The sequence below is a fragment of the Parasteatoda tepidariorum genome, chromosome 4 (assembly GCF_982258835.1).
Source record: "Parasteatoda tepidariorum strain Cologne lab strain chromosome 4, Ptep-v5.0, whole genome shotgun sequence".
Taxonomy (NCBI): domain Eukaryota; kingdom Metazoa; phylum Arthropoda; class Arachnida; order Araneae; family Theridiidae; genus Parasteatoda; species Parasteatoda tepidariorum.
Window position 1 is genome coordinate 60,077,902 of NC_141758.1, and position 14,297 is coordinate 60,092,198.

A 14,297-nucleotide genomic window follows, 5' to 3' on the forward strand; every position below is an offset into this window, starting at 1 on the left:
TGTTTTCTAAAATTGAAAGCGATAAAAATAGTCATGAAATCAAACTTTTTGGCAGAATATAAGAAAAATATTATTTTCCGAAAGCAATAATTAATTTAAAGAAAAGTCAACGACATTTTTACTCGACATTTTTACTTAAATAATGAAGCGAATATTATGGAAAATCTTTAGCGACCTGTATTATTTGTTACTTGTAAAGAAAAATGTAGCTTTTTTCAAGTGCTTGCATGCGTAGTAACTTATCGTTTGCAACAGCTTGTTTTAAACTTGTTTAATTAATAAATCTTTTAAAACCACATGTATTAGAAGTCCCGATCAAAATTAATTTATTTTCAAATTTTTTTTCTTCTGGAGAACAAATTAATATATGTTTCAACAGACGCTATATACGTATATGCGTACGAATTTTAAGTATGTTTGAATTAGAATTCAAAATTTTAAAATTGTTCAAAATATTATTACAAAATAGAATATAACAAAAAGCTTAGACGTAACAACTTATAATATCAACACTTATTACTTTATCTCATTAAACGGTTATTAAGTATTTTGTCTCTTTAAAGAAATGAAAAAGCTCTAGTCAGAGAAAAATTTAAATAGAAATATTGTTAAGAAATTGAAAAATTTCCGATACTGAGCAGTTTGATATTTTCCGCTTACATAGATTTGATTTTACAGTGAAAAAGATATTTTAAAATTAGGATAATGACGCATGGGCATCAATGTGACGCCATGAAACGTTCAGTAATGTATGCATGCATTTTTTCATTTCTGTTTTTATATTTGTTTAACAAAGAATATGGAGAAAACAGTAATCTTTAATACTGATGGAAAATAAACGCTCATTTTATGCAAAATATTTTTCTAAAATATTATCATAGTTGAATTACAATCTAAATTTGTTAACGATGCAAATTGTTAATTTATTTTTCTGTTTAGGGCTTTGTGTCAGGTGAGCATAGGTATGAAGTCATCAGATCAATGTTTAAAAATCAATTTATTGGAAATATTGTCTGGACGGAATCAAGCGCAGTTATTAAAGTAAGAAACGTATTCATTTGTTTCACATTTATTAATAACATTATATATTATACCTTTTAAATATTAATCTTTATATTTAATAATTGGAAACGTTGGAATATTAGTTACTTGAGTACGTTTTATTCCTTTGCATCATTTTTATTAGTAAAATGTGTATGAAAATTAAGTAATAACGTAAATATCAGAGTGCAATACAATTTTATTTAAACAGTAAATCATAACGCATTTTTTAAAAATAAGGTAATAAATCAAGTAATAAAAAATGTATGCAATATTTGTGAAAAAACGCATATTTTTACGTTTATGGAACTGACAAATACGTTTCTAAGACTTTTAATTTTTTAATCGTTTCTTATCTAATTAAGTGTGTGAAAATGGCGAGATTCTCACTTAATTATTAACATATTTATGTTAATTTAAAAAACTTTTTGTCAAGTGAACGAAAAGCCGAATTGCATTTTTTTTGAATAAACACTCAATTGCTGTATGATTTCATGCATTACGATCATGTTCAAATAATGTAATTTCTTTGATAGTTTGCCCTTAGTCCACATGGTAAAAAATTACGGATTCAGTAATAAATAACGGCACTTTGGGTGCATCTTCCGTAAAATCCATTTTTACTGTAATATATTAATGCCGTAATTTTTACAGTATTTATTTAATAAGAGAGATTTTATGGTAAGTGTTACTATAAAAGTTACGGAATATCGGATTTTTTGCTCCGTAACATATTCCGGTATAAAAGGATCTTCACTAAAAAGTACCGGCACTCAAAATGCCGGTTCTTTTTACCACAAATTGATCCGGAATTTTTAGAGTGAATTATTCATTCCTGCTGAATAAAAAACAAATTGTATGTTCCAGTTTTTTAGAGATTGTATCATTCCTCCACCTCCTAAAGTGGAGTTAGCTGAATCCAATGAAAGTTTTCCCAGCATTGCAGATAGTGAAGAGAATTTAAAAATCACACACGAGGTTGTATACAAAGGCTACATGGATGATCCTTGCAATACTGATCACGCCTGGAAAGAAGTTGAACTATGGCATATTCATTTTGACATGCCTGAAAATGTGTCTGAAAAATTACAGGTACAAATCCGCTTTTTCGAAAGAAGTATCTATTAATGTTGTTACTTCTCAGTAAAAATATTCTTGTAAATATTCAAATTATTTCGAGTGAGTTTTAATTGTTTCTTATTTGATTTCTACTTTAAACGCTTTTACTTAAATTTTGAAAAAATTGTTCAATGTTTAAAATTTGTTTCTCTACTATTTCTTAAATTTACGATAATAGAACCACTAACTAAAATCGTTTACAAAGAGAAACTCACATTGTTATTAAAGAATTGAAAGGTTTTGAACAATATATTGTTAAGTCACCCATTTTACAAGGTGAAACATTTTTACTGGAATAAGTGTTTTAGTATTGTTTCAAGATTTATTGAGTTACCAGAAATTTTTTAGATAACAGTACATTAAACAAAACAAAAAATCGTTTGTAAAACATGAAAGTTAAGTGCTTGTCACCCGAAAGGGCTCTTTTACAATCTCAGTTTTGGGTCACCATTATACTCCTATGAGGTTCTTAGGTGAGAAGGTAATTCAGTTTTCATATTTAATGCTCATTATTAATTTCAGATTAGTAATTCAGATGTTCATTTGGAGGAAATATGGTAACTTTAACATCACTGTGGGATAAAAGGAGACTTCTAGGTCAAACAACTGTTAATTTAAAATATTCTCAGCAAACTTTTGGAGAAATTTAAAAACTCCCTACAGTTTAATGCATAAGTTTTTTATTTACACAAAATATTAATCAAACGTGTCTTTCATAATTAGTTATTCTTGACAAAAGTATATTAGTTCTAAGAAGAATGAATGACAAAGTAAGGCTGTTTTTGCTATGTCAGCTCTCTGAGAGTAGTAATCATCTCCGTATAAAATTTTAAATTTTAACATTGTAGTAATTTTCAACGCTATAATTTTAACATTATAGTTTGCGCCAATAAATATTTTATAAATTTCTAAATATTGGTAAAATATATTTGTTTTTACACGACTAAAAGGCTCCATTTACTGTTCGATTCGCTCACTAGTGCTGTGGCTGCTTCGTATTTATTTTTGAAGATCAAAGGGAAAGAGCGGTTTATGTCCATTATTTACAAAAAATACGATTGGATTGCCATCTGTTGCAGTTTGAAGATTGCTAAGTTTTGGTAAATGAATAACATAGTGCAGACACAAAATATTAAGTTAAACATTACATTAAGCTGAACATTCAAAGCAACGTCGGTGGCTCTTGCGATTTTTCATTACATAGCGTGATTCATGAATGCGATATAGTCATGTTCTGACATGATAATTATAGTTTAGAAAGTAATTCATAGATACAGATTAATGGGTATTATTAATTTTTCTCCTTGTATTAATTATAGTTTAGTAATAATTATAGTTTAGAAAGTTACATAGTTATCTGCTTATAATAATTATAGTTTAGAAGTAGCTCATAGATACAGATTAATGGATATTATTAATTTTTCTCCCTGTACATTTAGCATTTAATATACAAGGGAAGAAGAAAAAAATTTCTCTTTGTATATTAGATATTTTTTTTTAGATTTTTAGTCTTACAATATATGGCAGGTATGGTAAGTTAACGATAGTTATATTTCAGAAAGTGGCATATAAATACTGATTAATGGATATTAATAGTTTTCCTTCGCGTAATTTATATTGTAAAGATTTTTGTGATTTTGAAACGAAATAAAGTAAAGAACGTTAAGGTTGTATAATATTTTTTTTTATGAATTCTTACTAAGAAATTCATTTCTTGAACACGGCTATCACCACCGCAAATAAAAATAGTTGATGACTGATATTTAGATATAAATTTAATGATATTTTTTTAAATATAATAAAATCAGTTGTGCAATGGAAGTAAATCTTTTAGGATTAATAACTTACATTATTCCACTCCATTCTTAATTCTCTTAGTGAAATAAATTAAAGAATATTTAAGGTACATCGTATTTTTTTATGAATCCTTAATATGAAATGTATGCATTTCTAAAACACAGCTATTACCACCGAAACTAAAAAGAATTGGTGACTGATATTCAGATACAAATTGATATTTTTGGAACCATAATAGAATTAAAGTTGTGCAAAAATTATTCCTTCAGGCTCAATAACTTACACATTATTATGCCATTACTTTTTTTATTCTTTTTAATTTATTTCTCTTAACTAACAATAGTTTTTATTACTTTTTCAGTACAACTTTTAATTCTCGTAATATTTTTGTAACTAGATATTAAACTTTTACAATAAAATGTTTGTTTCAGCCTCAAATGGGATGGAGATTGATAACAGAAGATGCTTTCTTTAAGCTACCAGCTGGTCAAGCTGTTTTACTGCAAGATATTGCCCGGAAAATGAAAGCAACAATACTGTGAATGGTTTTTAAGATATTTTCCGATGAAAGAACCCTCAAACTATAATTTAATTTTATTTAATAAATGCGAATTGTGAGAGTTTCAAGTTGCGCACACACAAAATGAACTTTCTTTGAAAGACAATGAGGACATTTGTGTTGTCTCAAACACTAAAATTCGATTATTTATGATCTGTTTTAAATTTTGATCAAAGTATTTATTTTCTTAAACCTAGACTAGTTTTTAGTTCTTGTTTGATTGTGAAAATTTGTTGAGTATTGGAGGAAGACGACTTAAATCCGATTTTAAATTAATATTCATATTTATATTGTTATTATGCTTCATTTGTTATGTTTTAAAACTAAACTAACTAAGCGCTAAACTAACCATGAGTTCTTCAGATTAATTACAAAACTACAACCCATAATAAATGTACAGAGAGTTCCATAAATATTAATAAAAATTTTAAGCGGAGGTAATTACCGTCTCCTAGAAGAAAGAAAGTCACCGCACCACAGTGGGTCAGCATCCAAGGTTTCGTGGCCGAAATTAGTATTTCGATAAAATTTGTTTCAAAATTTGGGGTTTTTTATTTAGGGGTTTTTATGTGCAGGTAAATTGAATTCATAGTTGAAATTTTGAAATACACTAGAAATAATCAAAAAACAAAATGGCGGCTGAAATAATGCGAGCAACAAAAAAAAATAATATAGTACGCTTAAATGCTTAAATATAGCAATGAAAATATAATAATTTTCGTAATTTTATATTAAAGATGAAAGCAAATTATATTTCCGAAGTAATATTACAAAATAATGCGAAAACATGAAAAAAAAACAGTATATTTAGTCTACCTTTGCAATTCAGGCAAAATGGAGCAGGTTTTTTCGAAAGAAGAAACATCAAAGAAGACAACAAAAGAGAGTTTAGCTAATTACCTCGTGGAACTTCTTGGAACTAAGTTTCGAAAGTCATTCATACATTGCAAAATGTCAAATGATAAGATATAAATTATAAGTTTGTCAAGAGTATTAACTAATCTAACAAATTGAAAAATTGTACTATAATTTCAGACTAATTACTCTGATAAAAATGTAACAGTAAGGGCTGTGCTCTGTCCATCCTAGGATTTTCCAACCTGAAGGTGGGGTGGAGGATCATAACAATAGATATGATCCATCAATGTGTCAAAGGGGAAAATGTATTGTTATGAATAGATCTTTGAAGTGGGGACTCTTGAATTTTAACAAATGTCCATCGCCAAGCATTTGGCTAATGAAACATCTCTTTAGCAACCCCTAAAGATTATACCACCACGTGTTGTCAATATAGTATTTTTAGCAATCAAGATGGATATATTTTTTCAAAATTTGGAGAAAAAAAATCCTGAAACATGAAAAGTACCTCTATTATTTTCATGGGGAAATGAAGAACAAGACAGCTTGGTCTTGTATCAGAAAAGAAAACGGGGGTAGAGCATAAAACAGCAATTTTTTGTTAATTATACTTGATGGTTCATTACACTATCACTTCATTTAACAAGTCCTATACATCTATCTGAATCATTTTAGTTTTGTTTCTTCCTAAAAATCGATTAAAAAAAAGATTTTGTTTTTAAAATTCTCGTTACTCTTTTCAGCCCATTTTGTTAAGATTTAATTTTATTTGTTAAAAATTTATAAATATAACTTTCTATCATATAACTGTTAAAATTACTAAATGTTTAAATTTGTTGTTAAATTGTTGTTAAAATGTTTAAATTTGTTGTTAAATGTGAAATTGAACCATTTATATTTTAAAACGTTTCGATACAAATATTAACTTTTAACAGCATCAAATCATTGTTTTATTAAAATGTTTCAGTTTTTGTACCTTTTGACATGAAATCAAGTGTTAGTACTCGCGTCCAAAATGAAAATTTCGAGAAAAAGAAAAGAATGGATATAATTTTAAATTAAATAAAAATAAAATTTATACCTTTCAGAGGTTTTAGAAACCTATAATAAGTAATGAAAAATTACAAGTTTTTTAACACCATATGCCAGATGCCAGAAAATCAAGCAATAAGCTTGGAACTTGTACCAATTACTTAAGTTGTTGTTTTAGTAACTGCATAACATTTCGTAAACCTAGCGTAAATATTACTCGAGATATGATGGTTTTTTTATTAAAAAAAGCTAATTATTTGTTTTATGGTTTTTTGTTATAACTTTAAAAATATTCAATGGAATTAAACAAACTTTTTGGTGCAATTTAAAATTAATTACAAATGTATTAAAAAAATTGCAAAAAACCGCGCAAGATATGAGTATTCCAAGTAGTTCTTTTATGCTGCGCATGCGCTAAAAAGGAATTAAAAAAAAACATGATCTGATTTTATAAATTCAAAAAATTTCAAGCAGTTCACACCTCGTAGTCCATCAAAGAAAAAAAGATCACGTCATTTTTTTTTGAAACAGTCTACATACACCATACTATTTTTAAAATTAACTGAGATAAAACACAGTTAATAAGATTAATATTTTAAAAATATAAGCTCAATCAAATTTTTGGGAACAATAATTTACTAGACTTTTAATATTAGTTAATTTTTTAAACTACTCAATTTTATACAATATGACTTTGTTTAAATTTGACAGTAAAATATTGTGTCTTAAAAACATTATCAGTGTACAGAATTGCATAGAAAAAAAATATAATTGTAATTAATTAATAAACATGATTGTTGTAGAATATTTCATTATAAAACAATATTGATGTAATTTTAATTTTCAGGAAAGATAAATTACCACTGTAAAAAAGAGAGATTGTTTACTTTTTATATTAAGAATACATTTGAACAAGATAAATAATCAGTGGCGTGAAAACTTTTTTTTGACTGGGGGGGGGCGATGCCAAGTCCCGCCCGATTGTCCGATTTAATATTTTCAAATTAGTTGTATAGTTGTATATATTGTTACGATTAAATATATCTGTTTCATAGTTTTCCCATTTAAATTAGAGAAATAATTAAGTATTATACATTTTTTATGTGCATAACATCAATTTTTTCGTGAACAAGTTTTATAATAATTGAGTGCGCACAAGTAGTTACAGAGTTATACTTAAAAGCTAATAAAGTGTACAAATAATCTTAGGAGAATCCAAAATGTGTCATTTTTCAAACTATGAAACTATTATTTGAAGTGGAAAAAAGTCGTTCAAGATTTATATAAGCTAATTTCCAAGCCTAAGCAAAATTATTCTTTGCCGCTCATTCACTTAAAATTAATAAATAAAAACTAGAGAATAAACTAACTTTAGTTTTTAATTTAATAACATATCTATAATAAACAATTTTGTAGGCGTTACTTCCTGTGAATTAAAGCTCTAAACCTAGAGTATATAATACTTTTCGTATAAATGCTATGTTTATAAAATGAAAGCAAAGCGAAACACCCTACACAACTTTGATTTTAGTAATTGAAATTTCATTACGTTTCAATTTTAATGGTTTGAAAGTAATATGTTGAATAAAATTTTACACACAGTTATAAGACTCGTTTATACAAAGAAAATTTAATAGAAAATATAACTTTGTACGAATAAATATAATTATTTAATTTTAATTAATAATAGTCACAAATGTATAGAAGAGTAAAATATGCAAATATTCATCTTATTTTAAACTATATTATTAAATGAAGAAAAAAAACACTTACGCAAAATTGGCAAAATAGTTTGGGAATATTTCCAAAGCCCGATATCTTTGAAATTTCTGTCCTCAGTAACAATTCAGACGCTTTTGTTCAAATTTTTTTACTTGAAATTACATCATTTAAAATGACATGAAATTTTTTATACTTTACAGTACAAAACTTCTCCCAGCATAAATTAAATAATAAATAATAATGACTTATCTATAATAGTATGTTTTGCATGAAATTTTTGGAGAAAGAGTTTTACAATTAGTGGAATTTTTTATCAGCCTAAATAGTTCCAGATGCACTGAAAAATGAAAAAAAAAAAAAAAGAGAAAATGAAAATAAAAGGACTGGAACTTTGACTAAACAATTGGAACAATGTTTTTGACATGGCGATCACTTCAACATTATGATAGTAGTATATTGTGATATTTTAAGGATTAAAAATCCAAATTCGTTAACACTAAAAATGCTTATTCAGAGGAAGTATATTTTTGTGCTTGGTCTTTCTTAATATAATGTAATAAAATTTCTAATTTAAAATATCGCCTGTTCTTCTTTGCCCAGGGACTTCTTTTTTCTCTTTCAGTCAGAATCTTAAAATAAATTATAATTTTTTATGTATACTTTTATGATTAATATCATTTTTGCATATTTTTAGCTTTCAGAAATTATTTTTAAGAAATAACTTGCTTTTCGTACATACATTTTAAAATTCTGAAAAATTTACTTAAATAAATTTTTGATTGACTAAATAATATAGTTTTATCATTTTACTTAAACTAAACAAAAACAAATTAATTATAGAACTTTTAAAATTGGATATGATGAATTTGAAAATTGATGATAAAACAACATGCCTCATTCGTTATTTAAGTTAATTAAATAATAAAAACAACAATCTTAAAGCCAAAAGAGTTCTATTGATATTGTCTTTCAAAGAAAAAAAATTAAAAGTAGCTATTAAGAATATGGATCATCAAATAAAACCAAAATATTTTGATTCAGATTATTATTATTATCCGGTATATGGAACGACAGGTATGATGGAATTAAGTGAGACACTAAAAATTGTATTTCGTAGGTTTTATAACATTAAAAAATTGATTTAATATAAAATTAAGACATTGATGAAAATATTGCTCTGTCTATATATAATTTGGTTACCATATGACATATGATATAAAATGATGTATCAAGATTAAAAAGAAGTAATAACATTTGGAGCTGATTAAATTCATAAAGTTATTAATTATTACTATTATTTTTTTAACTTAATTTTTCAGACAATTTTGGTAAATATCTGTATTGTTATATTGATTTTAAAGTTTATAATACTGGCACATATATCACTTGTGTGCAATGGAAGCATCTAACTTAAAATTAAATAAATAAAGTAATCATAAAAAGTTTAAAGTAGTAATAAAACAAGTCATGAAGTGTCAATTTTATAAAACTTCTTGAATCTGGTTAATATATTGATAAAAAAAATGAAATAACTTATTGGTTTCAAATCGAAAGTTTTCAACACGTGATATAGAAATTGGATGAAATTTTAGGCCTTTATGCATCAAATGTGCTCGCTTTTTAAAAAAATCACTATTAAAAAAAAATATTCACAGTTATATCTTTAACGTCGAGGTAAAAATAAAGTTACGTTACTCTAGTGTGTGCAGGGTCCTAAAATATGACAATATTTAAAAAAAGATTCAATTTGGAATATTTTGCCTATTGAAACTTCTGATCAGAATGACATGTAAATATATGTATTCACAACGTCATGCAATTATATATGACTAAACAATCATGATACGGGATTTTTTTTTTCATTGAAATTCCAAAGCAAATATCATATCAAGGAAAAAAGCATAAAATTTTTTTCCGAAACAAAAAACTCTTTTTAATGGCTTGTCTTGACATTAAATATTATTTTCTTGACAGTAAATTTTATTTGCTTCGAATTTTTAAAGTGAAAAATAAAATGGGGGGAAATTTTTAAAGTAAAAAATGGGGAAAAATAAATAAAATTTAAGCAGCTTTATGTATAGTATTTTTCTCATCTTGTTGCAGTTTAATTTATCTAGATTTATATCGAAATTGTCATTTTTTAAACGGAAAATAAAAATATTCAATTGATAAAGAGAAATATTCACATTATTAAGAAATGATAAATTACAATAGTTTTGATCGGATTACTTTTTTATCCTCTATCAACAGCATTTATAACTTCAACATTAAAATTTTTAAAAATTAATTCTTTAAATTCAAAAAAATTATTCATGAAAACTTTCACAAAGTTAATTAGCACAATTCGACCATCCTATAAAATTAATAATTAATCATATTAGAAATGTATGAAGAAAATTTTTAATTGTCAAAATAATTTTTACATTGCAGTTCTAAATTTAAAAAAAAAACACACACACATTAAGAAATATTTATGTACAGATATTTTGACTGGTATTTGTTTTTATTCGGCATCTCCATTTTTTTCGCATGTTCTTAGCTGCAAAATTTTTGTAACTACAAATCATTGAAGACGACTATTTTACAAGTGATTCATAAGAAGGCGGCCATCAGTTTCATCCATCTAGATTTGGCTTTATTTCGCTATTCTGGCGCACACGCTTAAAATTTTAATGCGGCAGTCGATCTTGAGCTGATAGAAGGGTAGTTAATCGAAGGAAGGTGGTGGGAGATAATTATGGGGTTAAACCCAGGTAGGAACTTCCGAGGATGGATAGAGCTGTACCCAACAGTAAGGTGAAATTCCTATATATATTTCTGAAATAAAAATTTTAAAGTTGCATTAAAATTTTTTTTCTTAACATATTTTTCATTACATTGTACTCTCGTCGGTCCAAAATGTAAACTATAATGTTTGGAATGATTATGAATACTTAATTTGGGCTATATTAAAACTGCCTACACATATTTTAGTTCAAAATTTAATTTTTGTCTTTTGATCAAAGATCATGGTCTTCTGGTCCACAGTGTGCACGAATCAATTTAGTTGTCCGACTTAACGAACATAAACTGTGCATTTGAAAGAAAATAATAAATATGTCACAAGGTCTTGATTACTAAACTGCGCGGGGGGGGGGGGGATATACGAAATATGCCACAACGTTTGGATCGGATTTCTCACTCATGGTAACCCGTGTGAAGACTTTCTTCTGGAGGTTTTGAGGTAGTTCAGGTACATCAAAAGGATACAGAATTGCTTAGTTACTCCTAACGAGAAATGTGACGTACGCACATTGCGGCGCTTTCCTATTATGCAAATTTTCTCCCCGTACCTTTGAACCATTACACATATTTATCTAAACTATCTTAATTTCATGTTGATACTTGTGTATTTCAATAATTATTGACGAAAAATAGCTTTATATAGACTAGGAAGTAGCTATTTTATGGTAATTTAATGATTCGGTGAGTTACTCAAATTAGTCCCTAAATCTCTAAATTACGATAAATCAGCTAACACTGTACCTATTTGAATTCAATTTTCGACAGTCATGAATTGAAAATGTAAAATTAAGTTAATATAGATAAAAATATTTGTTCAAAGGTACATAAAGAAACAGTTCTTAATAGGGGAAGCGCCCCTATAGGTGTACGATGACATTTCTGGTGATATTTATTGGATACTCTGTATACACCATCCATTTAGTAAACACGAATTTAAAGACCAACCATGAAAAAATTGTTTTTAGCTTATCATTTTTTCCCTTTGTTTTCTTCAAGTATTAACAATAATCCATACCGAGAATTTTGTTATGTTTAAGCCAATAAGAATGAATTGCATTTATTTGTTATTTAATCATTTTCGGAATATCACTTATCTAAACTTCATTTTGATTTATATATTTTCAATAGATATTTCATGCTAAATAAAGATAAAAGTTATTATTTTTCCTAAAAATAAATTAATTTTAATGAATGTTGTTTTCTTCTGTACTCCAATTTGTCAGTGATGCTGTAAGTTTGCCAATTTGAATTGTATGAATGTGCCTTATTTTTAATAAAAAACATTACTCAGCAAAATTTTTTACTTATTTTAGCCCAAAAACTTTTTGTAAACAAGAACCTTCCTCAGTGTCAAAAAAAACAAAAAAAAAACAACAACAACAAAAAATAATTTTTCTTTTGTTTAAACACTGAGAAATATTCTGGTTTACAAAACTAAAACTTTAGTCTGTCAATTTTTGTGTTATAATTAGTAAGATAATCCTTATATTTGCGTAATTGTAACTTTATTTTTCCCGTTATTTCGCTTTATTTATACGAAGCATAAATTATACCTTTTCTCCATTTGTGTATCATAATATTCCTGATTTTCCTTTGATACAGTTAACTAAGAGTTAATGCTGTATATTCATTTGAAAACGGCGCATTTAATAAATAGATTCGCAAATTTTTAAACGATTGCAGAAGTTTAACGGCTTGTAAATTTCTGCACGTAGAATTTCTTTAATTCATATTTACTCTTTTAAAGGGAAAAAAAACAGAACTTTTCAAAACAAATGCATTAAAAAGTAACAGTTTAAAATTTTATTTAACAAAAGCTAAGAAAGTCGTAAGAACTTTGTGTTCAAGTGATTTTATATTTACAATGCAAACAATCTAAATTTTGAAAAAGAGCTATGAATGCTTTTGGATTGAGAACTAATATTACCCGCATGTTTTCTAATTAAACGTACCCTAAAGTTTTTATAATTTATACAAATGTTAACTTATATAACTGGGAGAATGTTCTCAAAATCCAATATTGTCGAATTAAACAAAAATGTAAAAATAGCTTCGAAATAAATTTTATAGTAACGTCCTTCTTTAACTGGACGTGTGACCAAAATCCTTACGAAAATTTAAAACTAAAAAGTATACTTCGTTTTTACTTAAAAACATAAAATCTGCAGTAATGGTAAAAAAGTATTTTTAAAAATTATGAAAGGTTATAACTTATGCATGTTACTATTTTGTTTTGTTATTTCTGACAAATGATTGGGGAAACTAATTTGTAGAAATGGAGTTATGATTTGTTAATTAACAAAATAAAGCCATTTTAATGCTCAAAAACTGTAAAAAAGGGCGAAAGAATATTGCTTTTATTCTCAGTTTGATTTAGAAAATTATATAACTATCAATCATTAAACATTTGTTTTTACAAGTCAAAGAGAAGGGTACCGCTACATCGGAGGGACAGCTATAAATATAATTTCGTAGTTAATGAATATGAATAAATTTATGCTTAAATAATTAGAAAAAAATTAAGTTTTAAATTATTATGAATAAAGTTATTTTTAACTATTCACATTGACTCATTTCCTGCACATAACGATTCGCTCTATACAAAACAAAAAGTGGAAAATGTGATGAAAAAATTGTGCATTATTACTTAATTTTTTTAAAAAATTTAAACTTTTTATAAATTTTTTGTCGTTTACAGGTGTTAGTCTTCATAATTTTAAAAACTAATTATAAATATATGAATCTGTGACTAATCCACGAGTTTTGACACATTAAATATTTTAAGAAATGGATTTTATCGATTTGCACAGTGGACGGATAATTTGATATTAGGATATTTAAGGTTACAAAATTATAAAATGTTTTTGACGTATTTATTGTTTAGTCTAAGGCGTCACGTGTGGTACAAAGAATTTTTCTATAATGGATAAGGTATTAACTATGAGCATTGGTTGAAAATTGGATGCATTATCAATGTCATTTTTTTTTTTAAGTTTCTTTAAAAATTCAAAAACAAAAATTCTCTTTTTAACCTAGAATGCAAGAGGCAAACTTAAAAAACGAATAAGATATTCCATTAAAATTTCGTATCTATTACAATTTACGTATTTTAGCTCTATGACTTAAGCGTTTCATTCAATCATAGTGTAAATGTTTAATGTACAGAGTGTTTTAAAATAATTAGGCGAGCATACGAAAAGAATGAAAAAATCACACAGGACATTGAAAAAAAAGTATGGTCCAAACTACCAGAATATAATGAAATGTGACGTGCTTCTGTCTCTATAGGAATACCAAAAATATAGGTAACTTCCCTTTGGTAATACTTTTGATAAAATTAACAATAAAATATACTTTTATAACCTGTGATAAAATTTACTAAATT

At 26.4% G+C, this 14,297-nt stretch overlaps 2 protein-coding genes across 2 annotated transcripts in view; one reads left to right on the forward strand and one right to left on the reverse strand.

Annotated features, from left to right (window-relative positions):
* LOC107443287 (transient receptor potential cation channel subfamily M member 8) overlaps nt 1-5,962 on the forward strand; it is a 73,615-nt gene extending 67,653 nt beyond the window's left edge. The window contains exons 29-31 of the mRNA XM_087162184.1: nt 940-1,041; nt 1,909-2,133; nt 4,389-5,962. Of these exons, the coding sequence (XP_087018310.1) occupies nt 940-1,041; nt 1,909-2,133; nt 4,389-4,499 (438 nt within the window). The 3' untranslated portion in view covers nt 4,500-5,962. The remainder of the gene's footprint in view (nt 1-939; nt 1,042-1,908; nt 2,134-4,388) is intronic.
* Nucleotides 1-14,297, reverse strand: part of LOC147810992 (uncharacterized) — a 75,117-nt gene that overhangs the window by 14,333 nt on the left and 46,487 nt on the right. The gene's annotated exons all lie outside the window — the stretch shown is intronic.